The sequence below is a fragment of the Bos indicus x Bos taurus genome, chromosome 15, assembly GCF_003369695.1.
Source record: "Bos indicus x Bos taurus breed Angus x Brahman F1 hybrid chromosome 15, Bos_hybrid_MaternalHap_v2.0, whole genome shotgun sequence".
NCBI lineage: Eukaryota > Metazoa > Chordata > Mammalia > Artiodactyla > Bovidae > Bos > Bos indicus x Bos taurus.
Window position 1 is genome coordinate 5,704,212 of NC_040090.1, and position 23,007 is coordinate 5,727,218.

Consider the following 23,007-nt stretch of genomic DNA (forward strand, 5'->3'; position numbering starts at 1 on the left):
ATAACCTCAGATATGCAGATGACAGCACCCTTATGGCAGAAAGTGAAGAAGAACTGAAGCGCCTCTTGATGAAAGTGAAAGAGGAGAGTGTAAAAGTTGGCTTAAAGCTCAACATTCAGAAAACAAAGATCATGGCATCTGGTCCCATCATTTCATGGCAAATAGATGGGGAAACAGTGGAAACAGTGTCAGACTTTATTTTGGGGGGGCTCGAAAATCACTGCAGATGGTGATTGCATCCATGAAATTAAAAGATGATTACTCCTTGGAAGGAAAGTTGTGACCAACCTAGACAGCATATTAAAAAGCAAAGACATGACTTTGTCAACAAAGTTCCATCTAGTCAAGGCTATGCTTTTTCCAGTAGTCGTGTACAGATGTGTGAGTTGGACTGTAAGAAAGCCGAGCACCAAAGAATTGATGTTTTTGAAATGTGATGTTGCAGAAGACTTGAGAGTCCCTTGGACTGCATGGAGATCCAACCAGTCCATCCTAAAGGAGATCAGTCCTGGGTGTTCCCTAGAAGGACTGATGTTGAAGCTGAAATTCCAATCCTTTGGCCACCTGATGCGAAGAGCTGACTCATTTCAAAAGACTCTGGTGCTGGGAGGGTTTGGCGGCAGGAGGAGAAGGGGACGACAGAGGATGAGATGGCTGGATGGCATCACCAACTTGACAGACATGGGTTTGGGTGGACTCCAGGAGTTGGTGATGGACAGGGAGGCCTGGCATGCTGCAGTTCATGGGGTCGCCAGGAGTCGGACGCGACTGAATGGAACTGAACTGATAGGGGCTTTCCTGGTGGCTCAGTGATGAAAAATTGACTTGCCAATGCATAAGATGCAAGTTTGTCCCCTAGTTTGGTTTATGATATGAACATGAACTATAGCATGATAGCCACCGTGTCTAGCTTTAGATACACCTGGGTTTATGAGGTAAATATGTCAATCTAATGAAAAAACAACTAAATTAAAATCTCCATTTTTTAATAATTTTATTTTTAATTTATTTATTTACTTCATATGGAGAATAATTATTTTGCAATATTGTGATAGCTTCTGCTGTATATGTGTGCCCCCTCCCTCCTGAACCCCCACCCCTCCCCACCGATCCATCCTTCCAGGTTGGCACAGAGCACTGGCTTGGGTGCCCTGTGTCTTACACCAAACTCCCTCTGGTTGTCTGTTTTGCACACGGTAAAGGTGTGTGTGTCAATGCTACTCTCTCAAATCATCCCACTCTCTCCTTCTTCCACTGAGTCCAAACATCTGTTCTTTACAACTGTCGCCTTTGCTGCCCTTCACATAGGATCATCAGTACTATCTTTCTAGATTCCATATATATACTTTAATACACAATATCTATTTCTGACTTACTTCATGCTTATAATATGCTCTAGCTTAATCCACCTCATTAGAACTGACTTAAATGTGTTCCTTTTTATAACTGAGTAATTATTCCATTGGATATATATACTACAACTTTTTTATCCATTCATCTGCCAATGAACATCTAGGAATCCAATGACATAATTACTAAATTAAAATTTCTATTTTTTATTATTCAATCTGTATTTTATATTGGATTATAGCTGACTAACAATATTAGCTTCAGGTGTTCAGCAAAGTGAGTGAGTTGTATATATACACGTACCTATTATTTTTCAAATTCTTTTCCCATTTAGGTTATTATAGGATGTTGAATAGAGTTCCCTATGCTACATATGGTAGATCCTTGTTGGTTATCAATTTTAAATATGCTAGGGTGTATTGTCAATATCCAAGTATTATATAATCAACTCAACCAACATTGAGTATCTACCATAGGCCAGGCATTGTTCTAAGCACTCAGGATTCATCAAAAACAAAGCAGACCTGAAAGAAGACAGTTTGGAGTCTGAAAATCAGATTTTAGGTGCAAGTTAGCAAACATCTTTGAAGTATTTTGTGCTCCTCCAGACTAGCTCTGATTCCCTGATTATTCAGAGGAGGAGGGCATTTTGAAAGGCATATGAAACTTCCTTCCCTACAGAGCAGTGGGAATATACACCCAGATTACACACCACAGATTGGACTTTGACTCCACTCTGCAGAGGCACCAAAGTGACTGATGAAACACTGAGTGAGGTGGGTTTACCCTCAGAGTGGCAGGGAATAGATTATGCTATGTGGAAGCGTGATGACTTAAATAGAAACTGCAATAAGTCATAGTAAAACAAACATTTGCATTTCAATAAAACTTCAGAACTGTATTACAGCAAACTCTTTTTTGCAATATTCATCACCTAGATTGTTTGTTTGTTTGTTTGTTTTTGGTGTGGCTTTTTTTATGTGTGTGCCTGTGTGGTTTAGCCTGTGGAATTCTAGTTCTCCTAGCAAGGACTGAACACAGGCCCTTGGCAATGAAAGTATGTAATCCCAACTTCTGGACTGGCAGGGAATTTCCAAATTATAACTAATTCTGCCGGTAAATAAAATTTAACTACCAACTGAGTAATACATAAAACTAAGTATAATTTTATAATGGTAAATAATTCTCTATCTGGAACTTGTCTCTGTGTGGCTATATGTTAAAATCAGCATGCTTTTGTTAAGTAGTGTAGAGTTGTCATCAATCATAAAATTCTATTTTCTCTTTTCCATTTTAAAGACAAACTCACTTTTTATTACTGTGATCTTTTCCCAAATTCACTTTTTCATCCCAGAACTTCCTCATAGCATTTTCACGTCTAAATTTCTGAGGGTGAACTGTAACTTTAACAAAGGACTTATTACGATATAAAATGTGCCCAAAGCTCAGGTACAAATGCACAAATAAGCAAGACACAAAAACTAAGGTGACCACAGTGATGTGAGAGTTACAGGTGGAGAGGGCTTTGTATGGAGCAAACTGTTATTAATAGCACAGCTGTATAACAATGATCTTTAATTGGAATGATCATAAACTCTTTGAAGAAAGAGGATTTTTTTCTTTTTAAAGAAAAAATTTATATCAGAATCAAATTTTAAAATGACTTCTGCATTCTAAGGAAATGAAACCTGCTGGCAAATGACTCCCTTCATGGTAGATCATGCACTTATTTAATATGAGATATGATATTTCTTCTCCAGAGCTTCTTCATAGCATGAGTTAGCTCAGAACTTCTTAGGCTGTAGATTAATGGGTTCAGAATGGGGGTTATGACTGTGAAAAACACGCTCAATAATTTGTCAACAGGGAACGTCTTAGGAGGTCTTACATACATGAAAATACAGGGAACAAAGAAGCAGACAACCACAGTGATGTGGGAACCACAGGTCTGGAGGGCTTTCCCCCTCCCTTCCTGACTCAGGTTCTTCAGAGAGTGCAGGATGACTCCATAGGAGACGAGCAAGAGCAGAAACACTATAATGCAGATCAGTCCCCCATTGGCCAGCACTAAGATGCCAATGACATAGGTGTCAGTACAGACGAGTTCCAATAAGGGGTACATGTCACACATATAGTGATCAATGACATTTGGGCCACAAAATGGGAGCCAATAGACAGTGCTAAGTTGAATTACTGAGTGCAGAAAACCTCCAACCCAGGACACCACCAGCAGCACAACACACACCCTCTGCCTCATGATCACCAAGTAATGCAAGGGCTTACAGATGGCCACATAGCGGTCATAGGCCATCACCAGCAGAAGGAAGACGCCTGATCCAGCAAAAAGGTGCTCTGCAAACAGTTGGGTCATGCAAGATTCAAAGGATATGTTTTTTTCCCCAAATAACAACTCTGAAATCAATCTGGGGGTGATAGAAGTGGAGTAAGTGACATCCATACAGGATAAGCTAGCAAGAAAAAAGTACATCGGTGAGTTCAGGGTCTCACTGACAGCTATAGTCACTATAATAAGAAGGTTGCCCACCAGAGTCAAAAGGTAGATGAACAGGAACAAAACAGAAAGGACTTTCTGCTCCTTTGGATTCTGTGTGAGGCCCAGAAGGACAAAGTACATTACATTATTTCTTGATTCCATCCAATCTGGACAGGAGCTGACTTCACATATTAAAGCAGTTTACTTAAAAAAAAAAAAAAAAAAAGAGGGATAACACTTAAAGGGGGAAATGCTCAAATGTAAAAGAATTTTTATTTATTTATTCATTCATTGGAAGAATGTCAATAGAACATCTATTTGTGTCTAATGTGTCATAGAAAATTTGATTATCAAGTTGAATAAGGCATAGTTGTTTTTTGTTTGTTTGTTGTTTAACCTCAGTGATATGACACAGTAAACAACAACAAAATAATTCCTGACATGTGTATGAAGTTCCATTAAATTCACACAGGGCTGAGGAGTCAGAATTTAGGAGTATATCAAGTGAGTGTCACAGAACTCTTTCAAGAGGAAGTAATGTTTCAGCTGAGTGTAAAAAATAATTGAAACTACAAAGAAATAAAGAAAGCCATGAAAAGGTGCAGCATTTATAAAGACACAAAGTATAATACATGAAACACACTCAAGGTAATACACATAATCAGTGTGGGTAGATGAATGTGTGAATAGATGAATTCCTTGTCCTGAAATGTCTCTAACCTCACTGACACTTCTTTGGTCTGTACGTGGTTATTTCCCTTTTTTGATCAATAAATTAGACTGCAGCAGTCTAATTTTGTATCTCCAGGCCTTACCTTTCCCCTAAATATCAAAAGTTTATTTGCAACATCTCTAATTTTGAAATCCAACTGAATAGCAATTTAATATTTATAAAACATAACTTCTAAATTCTCCACAATAAACATGAGCATTTTCTAAATATAATTTAAAGAGCATTCCTTATTTATCCCATTAAATATTATAATTTTCATGTTAGTGTTCAGAAACAAAATTTCAGTGCTCTTTACTCATTTGTCACTCTCATGAAACTTAAATAAATCGTACTAACTCTACTTTCAGAATATATCAAAAATTTGATCATTCCCTACTTCTTAATTTCTTTCTGTTGCACAGTAACAGCCTCCTGCTAAGTCTCTCCACATTCATACTGGCCTCAAAAGTCAGTTCTCCTGCTGCAAACTAAACAGTCCTTTTGAACCTTCTTCTGATAACATCACTCTACTTCTCCAAAATCCTACAGTATATTCCAATCACTCACTCATAGTTTAATAGAACACACTTAATATTTACAGTAGCAAGAAGTGTAATCCTTATTTCATAAGTGAAGAACTTAAGGTTCAGAATATCTAATTCATTTTCTCAAGTACACGTTTTTAAGTCATATACCTAGAATTGAATTTGTTTGATTGAATGTAAAGTAATTTATTTTCTTATATAAGAAATAAGGTCTCACAACTGTCAGCTTGGTTCCCACTATTTAACGTTAGTCTTACCTTCTGGAGGCTTGTTCAGAACCTGAAGAATAACTTGAAGTTACTCAGAAACACTTGGAATTATTTTTCATCCAGTTTGACAAAGAGGACAAAAGGCCACTCTATTACTTGAGCATATAGTTTATTTGACTGTCCATCCATTTGCTTCATGGAGTCTTCTGATTATTCAGGTCATTTTAAATGCAGTGTAGATTATTTGAAGGCAATTCCATGGTGCACACACGGAAAAACAAGTTTATTGCATTAGGAAATATATCAAAATGTCCAGCATATACTACATACACATAGAAGAAATCAACTAGTTATTTGGCAGGGAAATTGTTCAAAAGTAACTTCTTTATTCCTAACTTCAAAAATATAAATAGCATTTGACTGTCCACTTCTTTTCACTCTGTCATATTAACATGACCAAACTAGTTGAGATCTTGAAAGACATTCCTGTGATTCTTTTTAAGTCATGCTATAAGTCTAAGAATGGACCTCCTTAAAATTTTATGGCAGTTACTAAGTGAATAGCATCTTCTTCCTTTTAGGGGTGAAGATCACAGGCTATTTCACCCCTTCCAGCTGCAATTATCACTGGGTCTTGAAATGTGTCCAAGGCTGAATCTTGTGTAATTAATTCACTGGGATTTTCCTCAAAGGTTTTAAAGAACATCTATAGGGACTCCATCAAAAAAGCAAGAGAGTTCCAGAGAAATATCTATTTCTGCTTTATTGACTATGCCAAAGCCTTTGACTGTGTGGATCACAATAAACTGGTGAAAATTCTGAAAGAGAGGGGAATATCAGACTACCTGACCTGCCTCTTGAGAAATCTATATGCACGTCAGGAAGCAACTGGACATGGAACAACAGACTGGTTCCAAATAGGAAAAGGAGAACGTTGAGGCTGTATATTGTCACCTTGCTTATTTAACATATGCAGAGTACATCATAAGAAATGCTGGGCAGGAATAAGCTCAAGCTGGAATCAAGATTGCCAAGAGAAATACCAATAACCTCAGACATGCAGATGACACCACCCTTATGGCAGAAAGTGAAGAAGAACTAAATAGCCTCTTGATGAAAGTGAAAGAGGAGAGTGAACAAGTTGGCTTAAAATTCAACATTCAGAAAACTAAGATCATGGCATCTGGTCCCATCACTTCAAGGCAAATAGATGGGGAAACAGTGGAAACAGGGTCAGACTTTATTTTTTGGGTCTCCAAAATCACTGCAGATGGTGATTGCAGCGATGAAATTAAAAGATGCTTACTCCTTGGAAGGAAAGTTATGATCAACCTAGATAGCATATTGAAAAGCAGAGACATTACTTTGTCAACAAAGGTCTGTCTAGTCAAAGCTATGGTTTTTCCAGTAATTGTGTATGGATGTGAGAGTTGGACTATAAAGAATGCTGAGCACCAAAGAATTGATGTTTTTGAATTGTGGTGTTATGAAAGACTCCTGAGAGTCTCTTGGATTGCAAGGAGATCCAACCAGTCCATCCTAAAGGAGATCAGTCCTGGGTGTTCCCTGGAAGGAGTGATGTTGAAGCTGAAACTCCAGTCCTTTGGCCACCTGATGCGAAGAGCTGACTCATTGGGAAAGGCTCTGATGCTGGGAGGGATTGGGGGCAGGAGAGAAGGCGACGACAGAGGATAAGATGGCTGGATGGCATCGCCAACTCCACAGACATGGTTTTGGGTGGACTCCAGGAGTTGGTGATGGACAGGGAGGCCTGGCGTGCTGCAGTTCATGGGGTCTCCAGGAGTCGGACATGACTGAGTGACTGAATGGAACTGAACTGATAGGGGCTTTCCTGGTGGCTCAGTTATGAAGAATTCACTTGCCAATGCATAAGATGCAAGTTTGTCCCCTAGTTTGGTTTATGATATGAACATGAACTATAGCATGATAGCCACCGTGTCTAGCTTTAGATACACCTGGGTTTAAAAGGTAAATGTGTCAATTTAATTACAAAAAAACTAAATTAATATTTCTATTTTTTAATAATTGTATTTTTAATTTATTTATTACTTCAATTGGAGGATGATAGCCTCTGCTGCATACTTGTGTCCCCTCCCTCCTGAACCCCTCACCCTTTCCCCGCTGATCCACCCCTCCAGGTTGGCATAGAGCACTGAATTGGGTGCCCTGTGTCTTACACCAAACTCCCTCTGGTTGTCTGTTTTACACACGGTAAAGGTGTGTGTTTCAATGCTACTCTCTCAAGTCATCCCACTCTCTCCTTCTTCCACTGAGTCCAAACATCTGTTCTTTACAACTGTCTCCTTTGCTGCCCTTCACATAGGATCATCAGTACTATCTTTCTAACTTCCATATATATACTTTAATACACAATATCTATTTCTGACTTACTTCATGCTTATAATAGGCTCTAGCTTAATCCACCTCATTAGAACTGACTTAAATGCGTTCCTTTTATAACTGAGTAATTATTCCATTGGATATGTATACTACAACATTCTTATCCATTCACCTGCCAATTAACATCTAGGAATCCAATGACATAATTGCTAAATTAAATTTTCTATTTTTTAATATTCAATATTTATTTTATATTGGATTATAGCTGACTAACAACATTAGCTTCAGGTGTTCAGCAAAGTGAGTGAGTTGCACATATACACGTACCTATTATTTTTCAAATTCTTTTCCCATTTAGGTTATTATAGGATGTTGAATAGAATTCCCTGTGCTATATATGGTAGATCCTGGTTGGTTATCAATTTTAAATATACTAGGGTGTATTGTCAATACCCAAGTATTATGTAATCAACTCAACCAACATTGAGTATCTACCATAGGCCAGGCATTGTTCTAAGTACTCAGGATTCATCAATAAACAAAGCAGACCTGAAATAAGTTTGGAGTCTGAAAATCAGATTTTAGGTGCAAGATAACAAACATTTTTCAAGTATTTTGTGCTCCTCCAGACTAGCTCAGATTGCCTGGTTATTCAGGGGAGGAGGGCATTTTATAATATGAAACTTCCTCCCTACAAAGCAGTGGGAATATACACCCAGATTACACACCACAGATTGGACTTCGACTCCACTCTGCAGAGACACCAAAGTGACTGATGAAACACTGAGTGGGGTGGGTTTACCCTCAGAGTGACAGGGAATAAATTATGCTATGTGGAAACGTGATGACTTAACTAGAAACTGCAATGAGTCATAGTAAAATAAACATTTGCATTTCAAAAAAACTTTAGAACTGTATTATAACAAACTCTTTTTTTCAATATTCCATGCCTACATTTTTTGTCTGTCCGTTTGTCTGTTTTGGTGTGGCTTTTTTATGTGTGTGGCTGTGTGGTATACCTTGTGGGATTCTAGTCCTTCTACCAGGGGCTGAACATAGGCCTGGGCAATGAAAGTGTGTAGTCCCAACCTCTGGACTGGCAGGGAATTTCCAAGTCCTAACTAATTCTGACAGTAAATAAAAGTTAACTACCAACTGAGTAATACATAAACCTAAACATAATGTTATAATGGTAAATCACTCTCTACCTGGAACTTGCCTCTGTGTGGCTATATGTCAAAAACAACATGCTTTTGTTAAGTAGTGTACAGTTGTCTTCAATCATAAAATTTTATTTTCTCATATAGATCAATGGAATAAAATAGAAAGCTCAGAGATAAATCCACAGACCTATGGATACATTATCTTTGACAAAGGAGGCAAGACTATGCAATGGACAAAAGACAATCTCTTTAACAAGTGATGCTGGGAAAACTGGTCAACCTCTTGTAAAATAATGAAACTAGAACACTTTCTAACACCATGCAAAAAAAATAAACTCAAAATGGATTAAAGATCTAAATGTAAGACCAGAAACTTTAAGACTCCTAGAGGAAAACATAGGCAAAACACTCTCTGACATAAATCACAGCAGGATCCTCTATGACCCACCTCCCAGAGTAATGGAAATAAAGGTAAAAATTAACAAATGGGACCTAATTAAACTTAAAAGCTTTTGCACAATGAAGGAAACTATAAGCAAGTTAAAAAGACAGCCTTCAGAATGGGAAAAAAATAATAGCAAATGAAGCAACTGACAAACAACTAATCTCAAAAACATACAAGCAATTCATGCAGCTCCATACCAGAAGAATAAATGGCCCTATCAAAAAATGGGCCAAAGAACTAAGCAGACATTTCTCCAAAGAAGACATACAGAGGGCTAACAAACACGTGAAAAGATGTTCAGCATCTCTACTGTCAGAGAAATGCAAACCTAAATCACAGTGAGGTACCATTTCACACCAGTCAGAATGGCTGCTATCAAAATGTCTACAAACAATAAATGCTGGAGAGAGTGTGGAGAAAAGGGAACCCTCTTACACTGTTGGTGGGAATGCAAACTAGTACAGCCACTATGGAGAACAGTGTGGAAATTCCTTACAAAACTGGAAATAGAACTGCCATATGACCCAGCAACCCCACTGCCGGGCATACACACCGAGGAAATCAGAATTGAAAGAGACGCATATACACCAGTATTCATCACAGCATTGTTTACAATAGCTAGGACATAGAAGCAACCTAGATGTCCATTGGCAGACAAATGGATAAGAAAGCCATGGTACATATACACAATGGAATATTACTCAGCTATGAAAAAGAATGCATTTGAATCAGTTCTAATGAGGGTGGATGAAACTGGAGGCTATTATACAGAGTGAAGTAAGCCAGAAAGAAAAACACTAATAAAAGATATTGATATATATATATGGAATTTAGAAAGATGGTAACAATGACCCTATATGCAAGACTGCAAATGAGGCACAGATGTAAAGAACAGACTTTTGGACTCTGTGAGACAAGGTGAGGGTGGGATGATTTGAGAGAATAGCATTGAAACATGTACATTACCATATATGAAATAGATCGCCAGTCCAGTGTCGATGCATGAGACAGGGTGCTCAGGGCTGGTGCACTGGGAGAACCCTGAGGGATGGGATGCGAAGGGAAATGGCAGCGGGGTTCAGGATGGGGAACACATGTACACCCTTGGCTGATTCATGTCAAAGTATGGCAAAAACCACTTCTATATTATATAGTAATTTACTATATTGTAAAGTAGTTAGCTATCAATTAAAATAAATAAATATATTAAAAATAAAATAAAAATTGTATTTTCTCTTTTCCATTTTAAAAACAAACTCACTTTTTATTGTTATGATTATTTCCCAAAGACACTTTATCATCCCAGAACTTCCTCATAGCATTTTCAAGTTTAAATTTCTGAGCTTGAAGTTTAAGAAGTTTAACAAGGGCCTTATCATGATATAAAATGTACCCAAGCCTTGGATACAAATGCACAAATAAGCAGGGCACAAAAACTAAGATGACCACAGTGATGTGAGAGACACAGGTGGAAAGAATTTTGCATCTCCCCTCCAAGCTATCTCTCTAGGGAGGACAATGACCACATAGGAGACCAACAAGGGAAAATATTTTAATGGATAAATGAAGCAATGATTGGCAGCAACAGAGACCAAGGATATGAATTCCATGCAGACAAGTTTCAACAAAGGGTTAAGGCACACAAGAATGGTCTTTGACATTGAACCACAGACAGGCAGCCATACTATGAAGATCTGTGTGGTTTCAAGTACAACCCTCCAGCTCCTATTACTTGAAAGAGGAAGCCACAATCCTGTCACTCATGATGGTTTCACAGTCTGGGGCTTTGCAGATGGCCACATAGTGCTCATTGGCAACCACTATGGGCAGGAAGATCTGAACAGCAAAAGATGTTCAGCAAAGACGTGAGTCCTGGACTTACTGAAGGAGATGATTCCTTTCTTACAGCAGGTGTCAGTTGGTATTTCAGGTATCATAGATGAAGAACAGGACATGTCCACAAGGACAGAAACACAAGCAGGAACTGTAATTCCTGCTTTACCCAAATTTACAAAAGGTGACTTTTAACTGAAAACATCTTTTCATACCTGGGTCACAGTTTTATATTCTAAAGACTCAACTCCTCTAAAATGACCCTTCTTAAAAAGAATCTTGTGAGAAGGCAATGACAAGCCACTCCAGTACTCTTGCCTACAAAATCGCATGGACGGAGGAGCCTGGTAGGCTGCAGTCCATGGGGTCGCGAAGAGTCGGACACGACTGAGCGACTTCACTTTCACTTTTCACTTTCACGCAACGGAGAAGGAAATGGCAACCCACTCCAGTGTTCTTGCCTGGAGAACCCCAGGGATGGATAGACCCTGATGGCCTACTGTCTACGGGGTCGCACAGAGTCAGACACGACTGAAGCGACTTAGCAGCAGCAGCAGCAAAAAGAATTTTATTGACAATAACAATGGAATATTATTTTGTGAAGAAACCATTTTAAATTTATTTTAACTTCATTTTAAACTCAGAGGAGGCAATGGAAACCCACTCCAGTACTCTTGCTTGAAAATTCCATGGACTAAGGAGCCTGGTAGGCTGCAGTCCATGGGGTCGGGAAGAGTCAGGCACGACTGAGCAACGTCACTTTCACTTTTCACTTTCATGCATTGGAGAAGGAAATGGCACCCCACTCCAGTGTTCTTGCCTGGAGAATCCCAGGGACGGGGGAGCCTGGTGGGCTGACATCTATGGGGTCGCACAGAGTCGGACATGACTGAAGTGACTTAGCAGCAGCAGCATTTTAAACTACATTATTTATCTTATTTATATTCAATTTATTATTTTGTATGTAATAAATTGGAACAGAGATATACAAGCCTAGGCATACCTCTGAAAAAGAATAGTAATGAGGGACTGCTAGTCTCTTTACTCATCAAAATGTGTTATATATCATAGCAATCGTATTATGTGCCAATCTGCACATGAATAAAGAGATCAATGAAAAAGAATAGAGTCTTGAATTAGATCCAAATACATTGGACTTCAGGATACAATAGTCAGGATTTTAAATCAATGGCAAAAATATATTTACTTGGCCATTTAAAAGAAACCTAAAATTTAGAGAAACAACTAAAAATTCAATCCATATTTACCTCCAATAGCAAAATTAATTCAATACAAATCAAAAGTTTCCATATGACATCAAAAATGTTTTAAAAATTAACATAGGCAAAACACTCTCCGAAATACATCATAGCAGAATCCTCTATGATCCACCTCCCAGAATACTGGAAATAAAAGCAAAAATAAACAAATGGGGTCTAATTAAAATTAAAAGCTTCTGCACAACAAAAGAAACTATAAGCAAGGTGAAAAGACAGCATTCAGAATGGGAGAAAATAATAGCAAATGAAGCAACTGACAAACAACTAATCTCAAAAATATACAAGCAACCCCTGCAGCTCAATTCCAGAAAAATAAACGACCCAATCAAAAAATGGGCCAAAGCACTAAATAGACATTTCTCCAGAGAAGACATACATATGGCTAACAAACACATGAAAAGATGCTCAACATCACTCATTATCAGAGAAATGCAAATCAAACCACAATGAGGTACCATTTCACACCAGTCAGAATGGCTGCGATCCAAAAGTCTATGGGCAATAAATGCAGGAGAGGGTGTGGAGAAAAGGGGACCCTCTTACACTGTTGATGGGAATGCAAACTATTACAGCCACTATGGAGAACAGTGTGGAGATTCCTTACAAAACTGGAAATAGAACTGCCATACGACCCAGCAATCCCAATGCTGGGCATACACACCGAGGAAACCAGAATTGAAAGAGACATGTCTACCCCAATGTTCATCTCACCACTGTTTATAATAGCCAGGACATGGAAGCAACCTAGATGTCCATCAGCAGATGAATGGATAAGAAAGCTGTGGTACATATACACAATGGAGTATTAGCCATTAAAAAGAATACATTTGAATCGGTTCTAATGAGGTGAATGAAACTGGAGCCTATTATACAGAGTGAAGTAACCCAGAAAGAAAAACACCAATACAGTATACTAATGCATATATATGGAATTTAGAAACATGGTAATGACAACCATGTATGCGAGACAGCAAAAGAGACACAGATGTATAGAACAGTCTTTTGGACTCTGTGGGAGAGGGAGAGGGTGGGATGATTTGGGAGAATGGCATTAAAACATGTATAATATCATATAAGAAATGAATCACCAGTCCAGGTTCAATGCAGGATACAGGAAGCTTGGGGCTGGTGCACTGGGATGACCCAGAGGGATGGTATGGGGAGGGAGGTGGGAGGGGGTTCAGTGGCAGATGCATATTGATGTATGACAAAACCAATACAATATTGTAAAGTAAAAATAATAATAATAATAAAATAAATACTAAAAAAGAATTAAAAAATTGTCACAAGTGAAATGAAAAAATTCTTCATAAGCAATATACAAAAAACCTGAATATAAAGTATAAAAATATTACATGCAAAAAGCACTCTACATAGGATAAAATTTAAGAACATATAACCAGAAAACATTAATTATATATACAATGTAAAAGATCATTTCTTTAATATATAATCTCATAAAAATCAAAAATTGAGTGCAATAAAGACATACATATAAAATATCTACCAAAAAATAAATATGACTCAAGTTAAATGTACTGAATGATGCTGAGCTAAATTATATAAATAGGGTAGCAAAGTATAAAAATAACTTTAATCAGGAGCAGGAGCTAAGATGGTGGAGGAGTAGGATGGGGAGAACACTTTCTCCCACACAAATTCAGCAAAAGAACATTTAAACGCTGAGTAAATTCCACAAAACAACTTCTGAATGCCAGCAGAGGACATCAGGCACCCAGAAAAGCAACCCAAGTCTTCGAAATGAGGTAGGAAAAAATATAAAAGACAAAAAAAGAGACAAGAGGGAGGGACGGAGTTCCATCCCAGGAAGGGAGTCTTAAAAAGAGAGAAGTTTCCAAACACCAGGAAACCTTCTCACTGCCGAATCTGTGCCAAGCCTTGGAAGCACAGAGGGCAACATAACAGGGAGAAAAAATAAATAAACAATTAAAACCTGCAGATTGCGAACCCTACGGTAACTCCCCCAGCGGAGAAGCAGGGCAGATGCCTGCACACGCCACTAGCAAGCGGGGGCTGGGCAGGGAGGTGCGGCGCGGGCTGCATCGCTTAGAGTAAAGATCTGGCCTAAATACCCCAAGCGCTATGTGAGTGAAATAATTTGGGCTAGCAAACCAGACTGTGGGATATCTACTACGCAAAAAGCCAGCCCTAACCTAAGACACCACCAGGCCCGCACACGGAACAAAGGACTAAACACAGATAGCCGGCTGCAGACCATCCCCCTCCAGTGACAGGCAGCCAGAGCCAGAAGAGGGCAATCGCAGCCCCAGGGAGACATTATCTATAAAACTGTAAGCAGGGTATTTTGCTAACTAAGATTTCTTGGGGGTCTGGACGGTCAACATCCGCCTGAGAAGGTGCGCCAGTTGTACACCTAGATAACCAAGCGGCGGGAAGGCGATAAGTCGCAGCAATCGCGCTCGCCAGACACCTCATCACCTGAGCTGCTCGGACCTGGGAAGGGCACAAAACGCAGGCCCAACCGAGTCTGCACCTCTGAGGACTACCCGAGTGCCTGAACCTGAGCAGCTAGGACCTGGGAGGTGCAAGCAGCCCAGGGCTGGCCACAGATGCCGCTGGAGCAACCTAGAGCCTGAGCAGTGTGGGCAGGGAGGCTACTCGCGCCGTGAGTCGGGGCAGACCCAGTGTGGCTGAGGCACTGCGAGCACACGCCAGTGTTATTTGTTTGCAGCAACCCTCTCTCCCCACAGCGCAACTGAACAAGTGAGCCTAAAAAAAAAAAAAAAAAGTGTCCACCACCGTCCCCTTTGTGTCAGGGCAGAAACCAGACACTGAAGAGACCAGCAAACAGAAGAAACTATAACAGAAGGAACCGCCTTGGAAGCTACAGGCAATAGATTAAACCCTGTGGTTAGTACCGACTACATAGGAAGGGGCCTATAGATCTTGAAAAATATAAGTCGGACCAAGGAACTAGCCGAAAATGAACTGATCCCACAATACTCTCAACAAAACCAGAGAAAGTTCTAGATATATTTTTACTATCTTTACGATCATTCTTTCTTTCTTTTTTTTTTAATTTTTAAAAGAAATTTAGGTCCTCTATTATTCCTTTAATTTTCACTCTTATAATCTACTATTACTTGGCCAAAAAAAAAAAAAAAAGATCCTATTTTTTTAAAGCAAACTTCATATATATAATTTTTATAATTTTTGTGACCTTTTTTTCCTTCTTTTCTTTAACATTGTATTTTTGAAATTCCAATCTCTACTCTAGATTTTTAATTTTAGCTTTTTGGTATTTGTTATCAATTTTGTACCTATATTTTCGTTTATAATTTTTGTGACTTTTTTTTCCCCTCTTTTTCTTTCTCTTCTTTTTTTATATAACATTGTATATCTGAAATTCCAAACTCTATTCTAGATTTTTAATTTATGCTTTTTGGTATTTGTTATCAATTTTGTACCTATATTTTCTTTTATAAATTTTGCAACTTTGTTAGATTTTGGGGTTTTTTTCTCTCTTTCTTTTTCTTCTTTTTTTTTAACATTGTATTTCTGAAATTCCAAACTCTACTCTAGATTTTTAACTTCTGCTTTTTGGTATTTGTTAACAATTTTGTACCTATATTTTCTTTATAATTTTTGCGACTTTGTTTGTTTTTGTTTGCTTGTTTTTCTCTCTTTCTTTTCCTTCTTCTTTTCTTTAACATTGTATTTTTGAAATTTGAAACTCTACTCTAGATTTTTAATTTTTGCTTTTATGTATTTGTTACCAATTTTGTACCTTTAAGAACCCAATCTTCAGTACCCATTTTTCACTAGGGAGCGAGATTACTGGCTTGACAGCTCTGTCTCCCTTTGGACTCTCCTTTTTCTCCACCAGGTCGCCTGTGTCTCCTCCCTAACCCCTCTCTACTCTACCCAACTCTGTGAATTTCTGTGTGTTCCAGACGGTGGAGAACACTTAGGGAACTGATTACTGGCTGGATCTGTCTCCCTCCTTTTCATTCCCCCCATTTATACTCCTGGCCACCTCTGTCTCCTTCCTCCTTCTTCTCTTCTCTGTATAACTCCATGAACAACTCTGAGCAGTCCAGTTCTGGAGTGCACATAAGGAAGTGATTACTGGCTAGCCCACTCTCTCCTCTATTGATTCCACCTCATCTCATTCGGGTCACCTCTAACTCCCTCCTCCTCTTCTCTTCTCCATGTAACGCTGTGAACCTCCGTGGGTGACCCTCACAGTGGAGAAACTTTTCATCTTTAACCTAGATGTTTTATCAATGGTGCTGTACACAAAGAGAAGTTTTGAAACTACTGTAAAAATAAGACCGATAACTGGAAGCAGGAGGCTTAAGTCCAAACCCTGACACCAGGGAACACCTGACTCCAGGGATCATTAATTGACAGGAGCTCATCAAACGCCTCCATACCTACACTGAAACCAAGCACCAAACAAGAGCCAACAAGTTCCAGGGCAAGACATACCAAGCAAATTCTCCAGCAACAAAAAACACAGCCCTGAGCTCCAAGACACAGGCTGCCCAAAGTCACCCCAAAACCATAGACATCTCATAACTCATTACTGGACACTTCAGTGCACTCCAGAGAGAAGAAATGCAGCTCCACCCACCAGAACACCGACACAAGCTTTCCTAACCAAGAAACCTTGACAAGCCACCTGTACAAACCCAGATACAGTGAGGAAATGCCACAATAAAGACAACTCCACAAACTGCCAGAATACAGAAAGGACACCCCAAACTCAGCAATTTAAAAAAGATGAAGAGACAGAGGAATAGCCAGCAGATAAAGGAACAGGATAAATGCCCACCAAACCAAACAAAAGAGGAAGAGATAGGGAATCTACCTGATAAAGAATTCCGAATAATGATAGTGAAATTGATCCAAAATCTTGAAACTAAAATGGAATCACAGATAAATAGCCTGGAGACAAAGATTGAGAAGATGCAAGAAAGGTTTAACAAGGACCTAGAAGAAATAAAAGAGAGTCAATATATAATGAATAATGTAATAAATGAAATTAAAAACACCCTGGAGGCAACAAATAGTAGAATAACAGAGGCAGAAGATAGGATTAGTAAATTAGAAAATATAATGGTAGAAATAAATGAATCAGAGAGGATAAAAGAAAAACGAATTAAAAGAAATGAGGACAATCTCAGAGACCTCCAGGACAATATTAAACGTTACAACATTCGAATCATAGGGGTCCCAGAAGAAGACAAAAAGAAAGACCATGAGAAAATACTTGAAGAGATAATAGTTGAAAACTTGCCTAAAATGGGGAAGGAAATAATCACCCAAGTCCAAGAAACCCAGAGAGTCCCAAACAGGATAAACCCAAGGAGAAACACCCCAAGACACATATTAATCAAATTAACAAAGATCAACACAAAGAACAAATATGAAAAGCAGCAAGGGGAAAAGAACAAATAAAACACAAGGGAATTCCCATAAGGATAACCGCTGATCTTTCAATAGAAACTCTTCAAGCCAGGAGGGAATGGCAAGACACACTTAAAGTGATGAAAGAAAATAACCTACAGCCCAGATTATTGTACCCAGCAAGGATCTCATTCAAATATGAAGGAGAAATCAAAAATTTTACAGACAAGCAAAGCTGAGAGAATTCAGCACCACCAAACCAGCTCTCCAACAAATACTAAAGGATATTCTCTAGACAAGAAACACAAAAACAGTGTATAAATTTGAACCCAAAACACTAAAGTAAATGGCAACGGGATCATACTTATCAATAATTACCTTAAACGTAAATGGGTTGAATGCCCCAACCAAAAGACAAAGACTGGCTGAATGGATACAAAAATAAGACCCCTACATATGCTGTCTACAAGAGACCCAAATCAAAACAGGGGACACATACAGACTGAAAGTGAAGGGCTGGAAAAAGACTTTCTATGCAAATAGGGACCAAAAGAAAGCAGGAGTAGCAATACTCATATCAGATAAAATAGACTTTAAACAAAGGCTGTGAAAAGAGACAAAGACAGTCACTACATAATGATCAAAGGATCAATCCAAGAAGAAGATATAACAATTATAAATATATATGCACCCAACACGGGAGCACCGCAATATGTAAGACAAATGCTAACAAGTATGAAAGGAGAAATTAACAATAACACAATAATAGTGGGAGACTTTAATACCCCACTCACACCTATGGATAGATCAACTAAACAGAAAATTAACAAGGAAACACAAACTTTAAATGATACAATAGACCAGTTAGACCTAATTGATATCTATAGGACATTTCATCCCAAAACAATGAATTTCACCTTTTTCTCAAGTACACATGGAACCTTCTCCAGGATAGGTCATATCCTGGGCCATAAATCTAGCCTTGGAAAATTCAAAAAAATGGAAATCATTCCAAGCATCTTTTCTGACCACAATGCAGTAAGATTAGATCTCAATTACAGGAGAAAAACTATTAAAAATTCCAACATATGGAGGCTGAACAACACGCTGCTGAATAACCAACAAATCACAGAAGAAATCAAAAAAGAAATCAAAATTTGCACAGAAACGAATGAAAATGAAAACACAACAACCCAAAATCTGTGGGACACTTTAAAAGCAGTCCTAAGGGGAAAGTTCATCGCAATACAGGCATACCTCAAGAAACAGGAAAAAAGTCAAATAAATAACCCAACTCTACACCTAGAGCAACTAGAAAAGGAAGAAATGAAGAACCCCAGGGTTAGTAAAAGGAAGGAAATCTTAAAAATTAGGGCAGAAATAAATGCAAAAGAAACAAAAGAGACCATAGCAAAAATCAACAAAGCCAAAAGATGGTTTTTTGAAAGGATAAATAAAATTGACAAGCCATTAGCCAGAGTCATCAAAAAACAAAGGGAGAAAAATCAAATCAATAAAATTAGAAATGAAAATGGAGAGATCACAACAGACAACACAGAAATACAAAGGATCATAAGGGACTACTATCAACAATTATATGCCAATAAAATGGACAATGTGGAAGAAATGGACAAATTCTTAGAAAAGTACAACTTTCCAAAACTGGACCAGGAAGAAATAGAAAATATTAACAGATCCATCACAAGCACAGAAATTGAAATGGTAATCAAAAATCTTCCAGCAAACAAAAGCCCAGGTCCAGATGGCTTCACAGCTGAATTCTACCAAAAATTTAGAGAAGAGCTAACACCTATCCTACTCAAACTCTTCCAGAAAATTTCAGAGGAAGGTAAACTTCCAAAGTCATTCTTTGAGGCCACCATCACCCTAATACCAAACCTGAAAAAGATCCCACAAAAAAAGAAAACTACAGGCCAATATCACTGATGAACAGAGATGCAAAAATCCTTAACAAAATTCTAGCAATCAGAATCCAACAACACAATAAAAAGATCATACACCATGACCAAGTGGGCTTTATCCCAGGGATGCAAGGATTCTTCATATCCACAAATCAATCAATGTAATAAACCACATTAACAAATTGAAAAATAAAAACCATATGATTATCTCAATAGAGGCAGAGAAAGCCTTTGACAACATTCAACATCCATTTATGATAAAAACTCTCCAGAAAGCAGAAATAGAAGGAACATACCTCAACATAATAAAAGCTATATATGACAAACCCACAGCAAACATTATCCTCAATGGTGAAAAAGTGAAAGCATTTCCTCTAAAGTCAGGAACAAGACAAGGGTGCCCACTTTCACCATTACTATTCAACATAGTTTTGGAAGTTTTGGCCACAGCAATCAGAGCAGAAAAAGAAATAAAAGGAATCCAAATTGGAAAAGAAGAAGTAAAACTCTCACTGTTTGCAGATGACATGATCCTCTACATAGAAAACCCTAAAGACTCCACCAGAAAATTACTAGAGCTAATCAATGAATATAGTAAAGTTGCAGGATATAAAATCAACACACAGAAATCCCTTGCATTCCTATACACTAATAATGAGAAAACAGAAAGAGAAATTAAGGAAACAATTCCATTCACCATTGCAACGGAAAGAATAAAATAGTTAGGAATATATCTACCTAAAGAAACTAAAGACCTATATATAGAAAACTATAAAACACTGGTGAAAAAAATCAAAGAGGACACTAATAGATGGAGAAATATACCATGTTCACGGATTGGAAGAATCAATATAGTGAAAATGAGTATACTACCCAAAGCAATTTATACATTCAATGCAATCCCTATTAAGCTACCAACGGTATTCATCACAGAGCTAGAACAAATAATTTGACAATTTATGGAAATACAAAAAACCTCGAATAGCCAAAGCTATGTTGAGAAAGAAGAATGGAAATGGAGGAATCAACCTACCTGACTTAAGGCTCTACTACAAAGCCACAGTCATTAAGACAGTATGGTACTGGCACAAAGACAGAAATATAGATCAATGGAACAAAATAAAAAGCCCAGAGACAAATCCACACACATATGGACACCTTATCTTTGACAAAGGAGGCAAGAATACACAATGGATTAAAGACAATCTCTTTAACAAGTGGTGCTGGGAAAACTGGTCAACCACTTGTAAAAGAATGAAACTAGAGTACTTTTATAACACCATACACAAAAATAAACTCAAAATGGATTAAAGATCTCAATGTAAGACCAGAAACTATAAAACTCCTAGAGGAGAACATAGGCAAAACACTCTCCGACATACATCACAGCAGGATCCTCTATGACCCACCTCCCAGAATATTGGAAATAAAAGCAAAAATAAACAAATGGGACCTAATTAAACTTAAAAGCTTATGCACAATAAAGGAAACTATAAGCAAGGTGAAAGACAGCCTTCAGAATGGGAGAAAATAATAGCAAATGAAGCAACGGACAAACAACTAATCTCAAAAATATACAAGCAACTCCTACAGCTCAATTCCAGAAATATAAATGACCCAATCAAAAAATGGGCCAAAGAACTAAATAGACATTTCTCCAAAGAAGACATACAGATGGCTAACAAACACATGAAAAAATGCTCAACATCACTCATTATCAGAGAAATGCAAATCAAAACCACAATGAGATACCATTTCACGCCAGTCAGAATGGCTGCGATCCAAAAGTCTACAAGCAATAAATGCTGGAGAGGGTGTGGAGAAAAGGGAACTCTCTTACACTGTTGGTGGGAATGCAAACTAGTACAGCCACTATGGATAACAGCGTGGAGATTCCTTAAAAAACTGGAAATAGAACTGCCTTATGACCCAGCAATCCCACTGCTGGGCATACATACTGAGGAAACCAGAACTGAAAGAGACACATGTACCCCAATGTTCATGGCAGCACTGTTTATAATAGCCAGGACATGAAAGCAACCTAGATGTCCATCAGCCGATGAATGGATAAGAAAGCAGTGGTACATATACACAATGGAGTATTACTCAGCCATTAAAAAGAATACATTTGAGTCAGTTCTAATGAGGTGAATGAAACTGGAGCCTATTATACAGAGTGAAGTAAGCCAGAAAGAAAAACACCAATACAGTATACTAACGCATATATATGGAATTTAGAAAGATGGTAACAATAACCCTGTATACGAGACAGCAAAAGAGACACTGATGTATAGAACAGTCTTTTGGACTCTGTGGAAGAGGGAGAGGGTGGGATGATTTGGGAGAATGGCATTGAAATACATGTAATATCATATATGAAACGAGTCGCCAGTCCAGGTTCGATGCGCGATGCTGGATGCTTGGGGCTGGTGCACTGGGATGACCCAGAGGGATGGTGTGGGGAGGGAGGAGGGAGGAGGGTTCAGGATGGGGAACACATGTATACCTGTGGCGGATTCATTTTGATATTTGGCAAAACCAATACAATATTGTAAAGTTTAAAAATAAAATAAAATTTAAAAAAGATAGTAACTTTAATCAGTTGTTATAAATATTTATCAGGTACTGGTCTTTAAAATATGGACAAACGAATTCTCACTGACAGAGGACAAGACTGTAGTTGTTATACAACCTCCAGAAAAATAGTTTGTCAATAACTATCAATATCAACATTTTAAATGCGTGTGTTACCTGATCATTGATTCAAATATCAAATCAACAATTTTATGCCTTGGTATTCATATTTGCACATATTCAAAACCATATATTTATTTGAAAACTGCTTATCATAAAAAAGTTTAAAAGCACATGAAAAGGAATGGGCATATGAATTTTAATATAAATTTATAAGAAGTATTGTGAAACATGAGAAAAGTTAAGGGATATGTTTGAGCTGGCATTGAAATAGCTTTAAGATGTGGCCTAGTAAAAGCAAATGTGATGTATATAGAAAAAGCAAATATATATAGGGCAAATACACTGGCATTTGCAAAGATTTTTAGTAGATGAAAATTAAGAAAAAAAAAATCGATTCTACCTCTTAGCATGAAGATTGGCAAATATTGAGAGAAGAGGGAGAAATTTGTTTGACACTTCACCCCATATTATTTGGTTTTATTTATGTTGTTTATTATTATCTGCTACTGCCACTACTGCTAAGTCACTTTAGTCGTGCTCGACTCTGTGTGACCCCATGGACGGCAGGCTACCAGGTTCCCCCGTCCCTGGGATTCTCCAGG

The 23,007-nt window shown here is 38.0% G+C and overlaps 1 protein-coding gene across 1 annotated transcript; it reads right to left on the reverse strand.

Moving 5' to 3' along the window:
• Positions 1 to 3,076: 3,076 nt before the first annotated feature.
• On the reverse strand, positions 3,077 to 4,046 carry LOC113905289 (olfactory receptor 4A47-like). Its single transcript, XM_027562329.1, has one exon. It carries the CDS (start codon positions 4,004 to 4,006, stop codon positions 3,077 to 3,079), a length of 930 nt encoding a protein of 309 aa, XP_027418130.1. The 5' UTR covers positions 4,007 to 4,046.
• Positions 4,047 to 23,007: the final 18,961 nt, after the last annotated feature.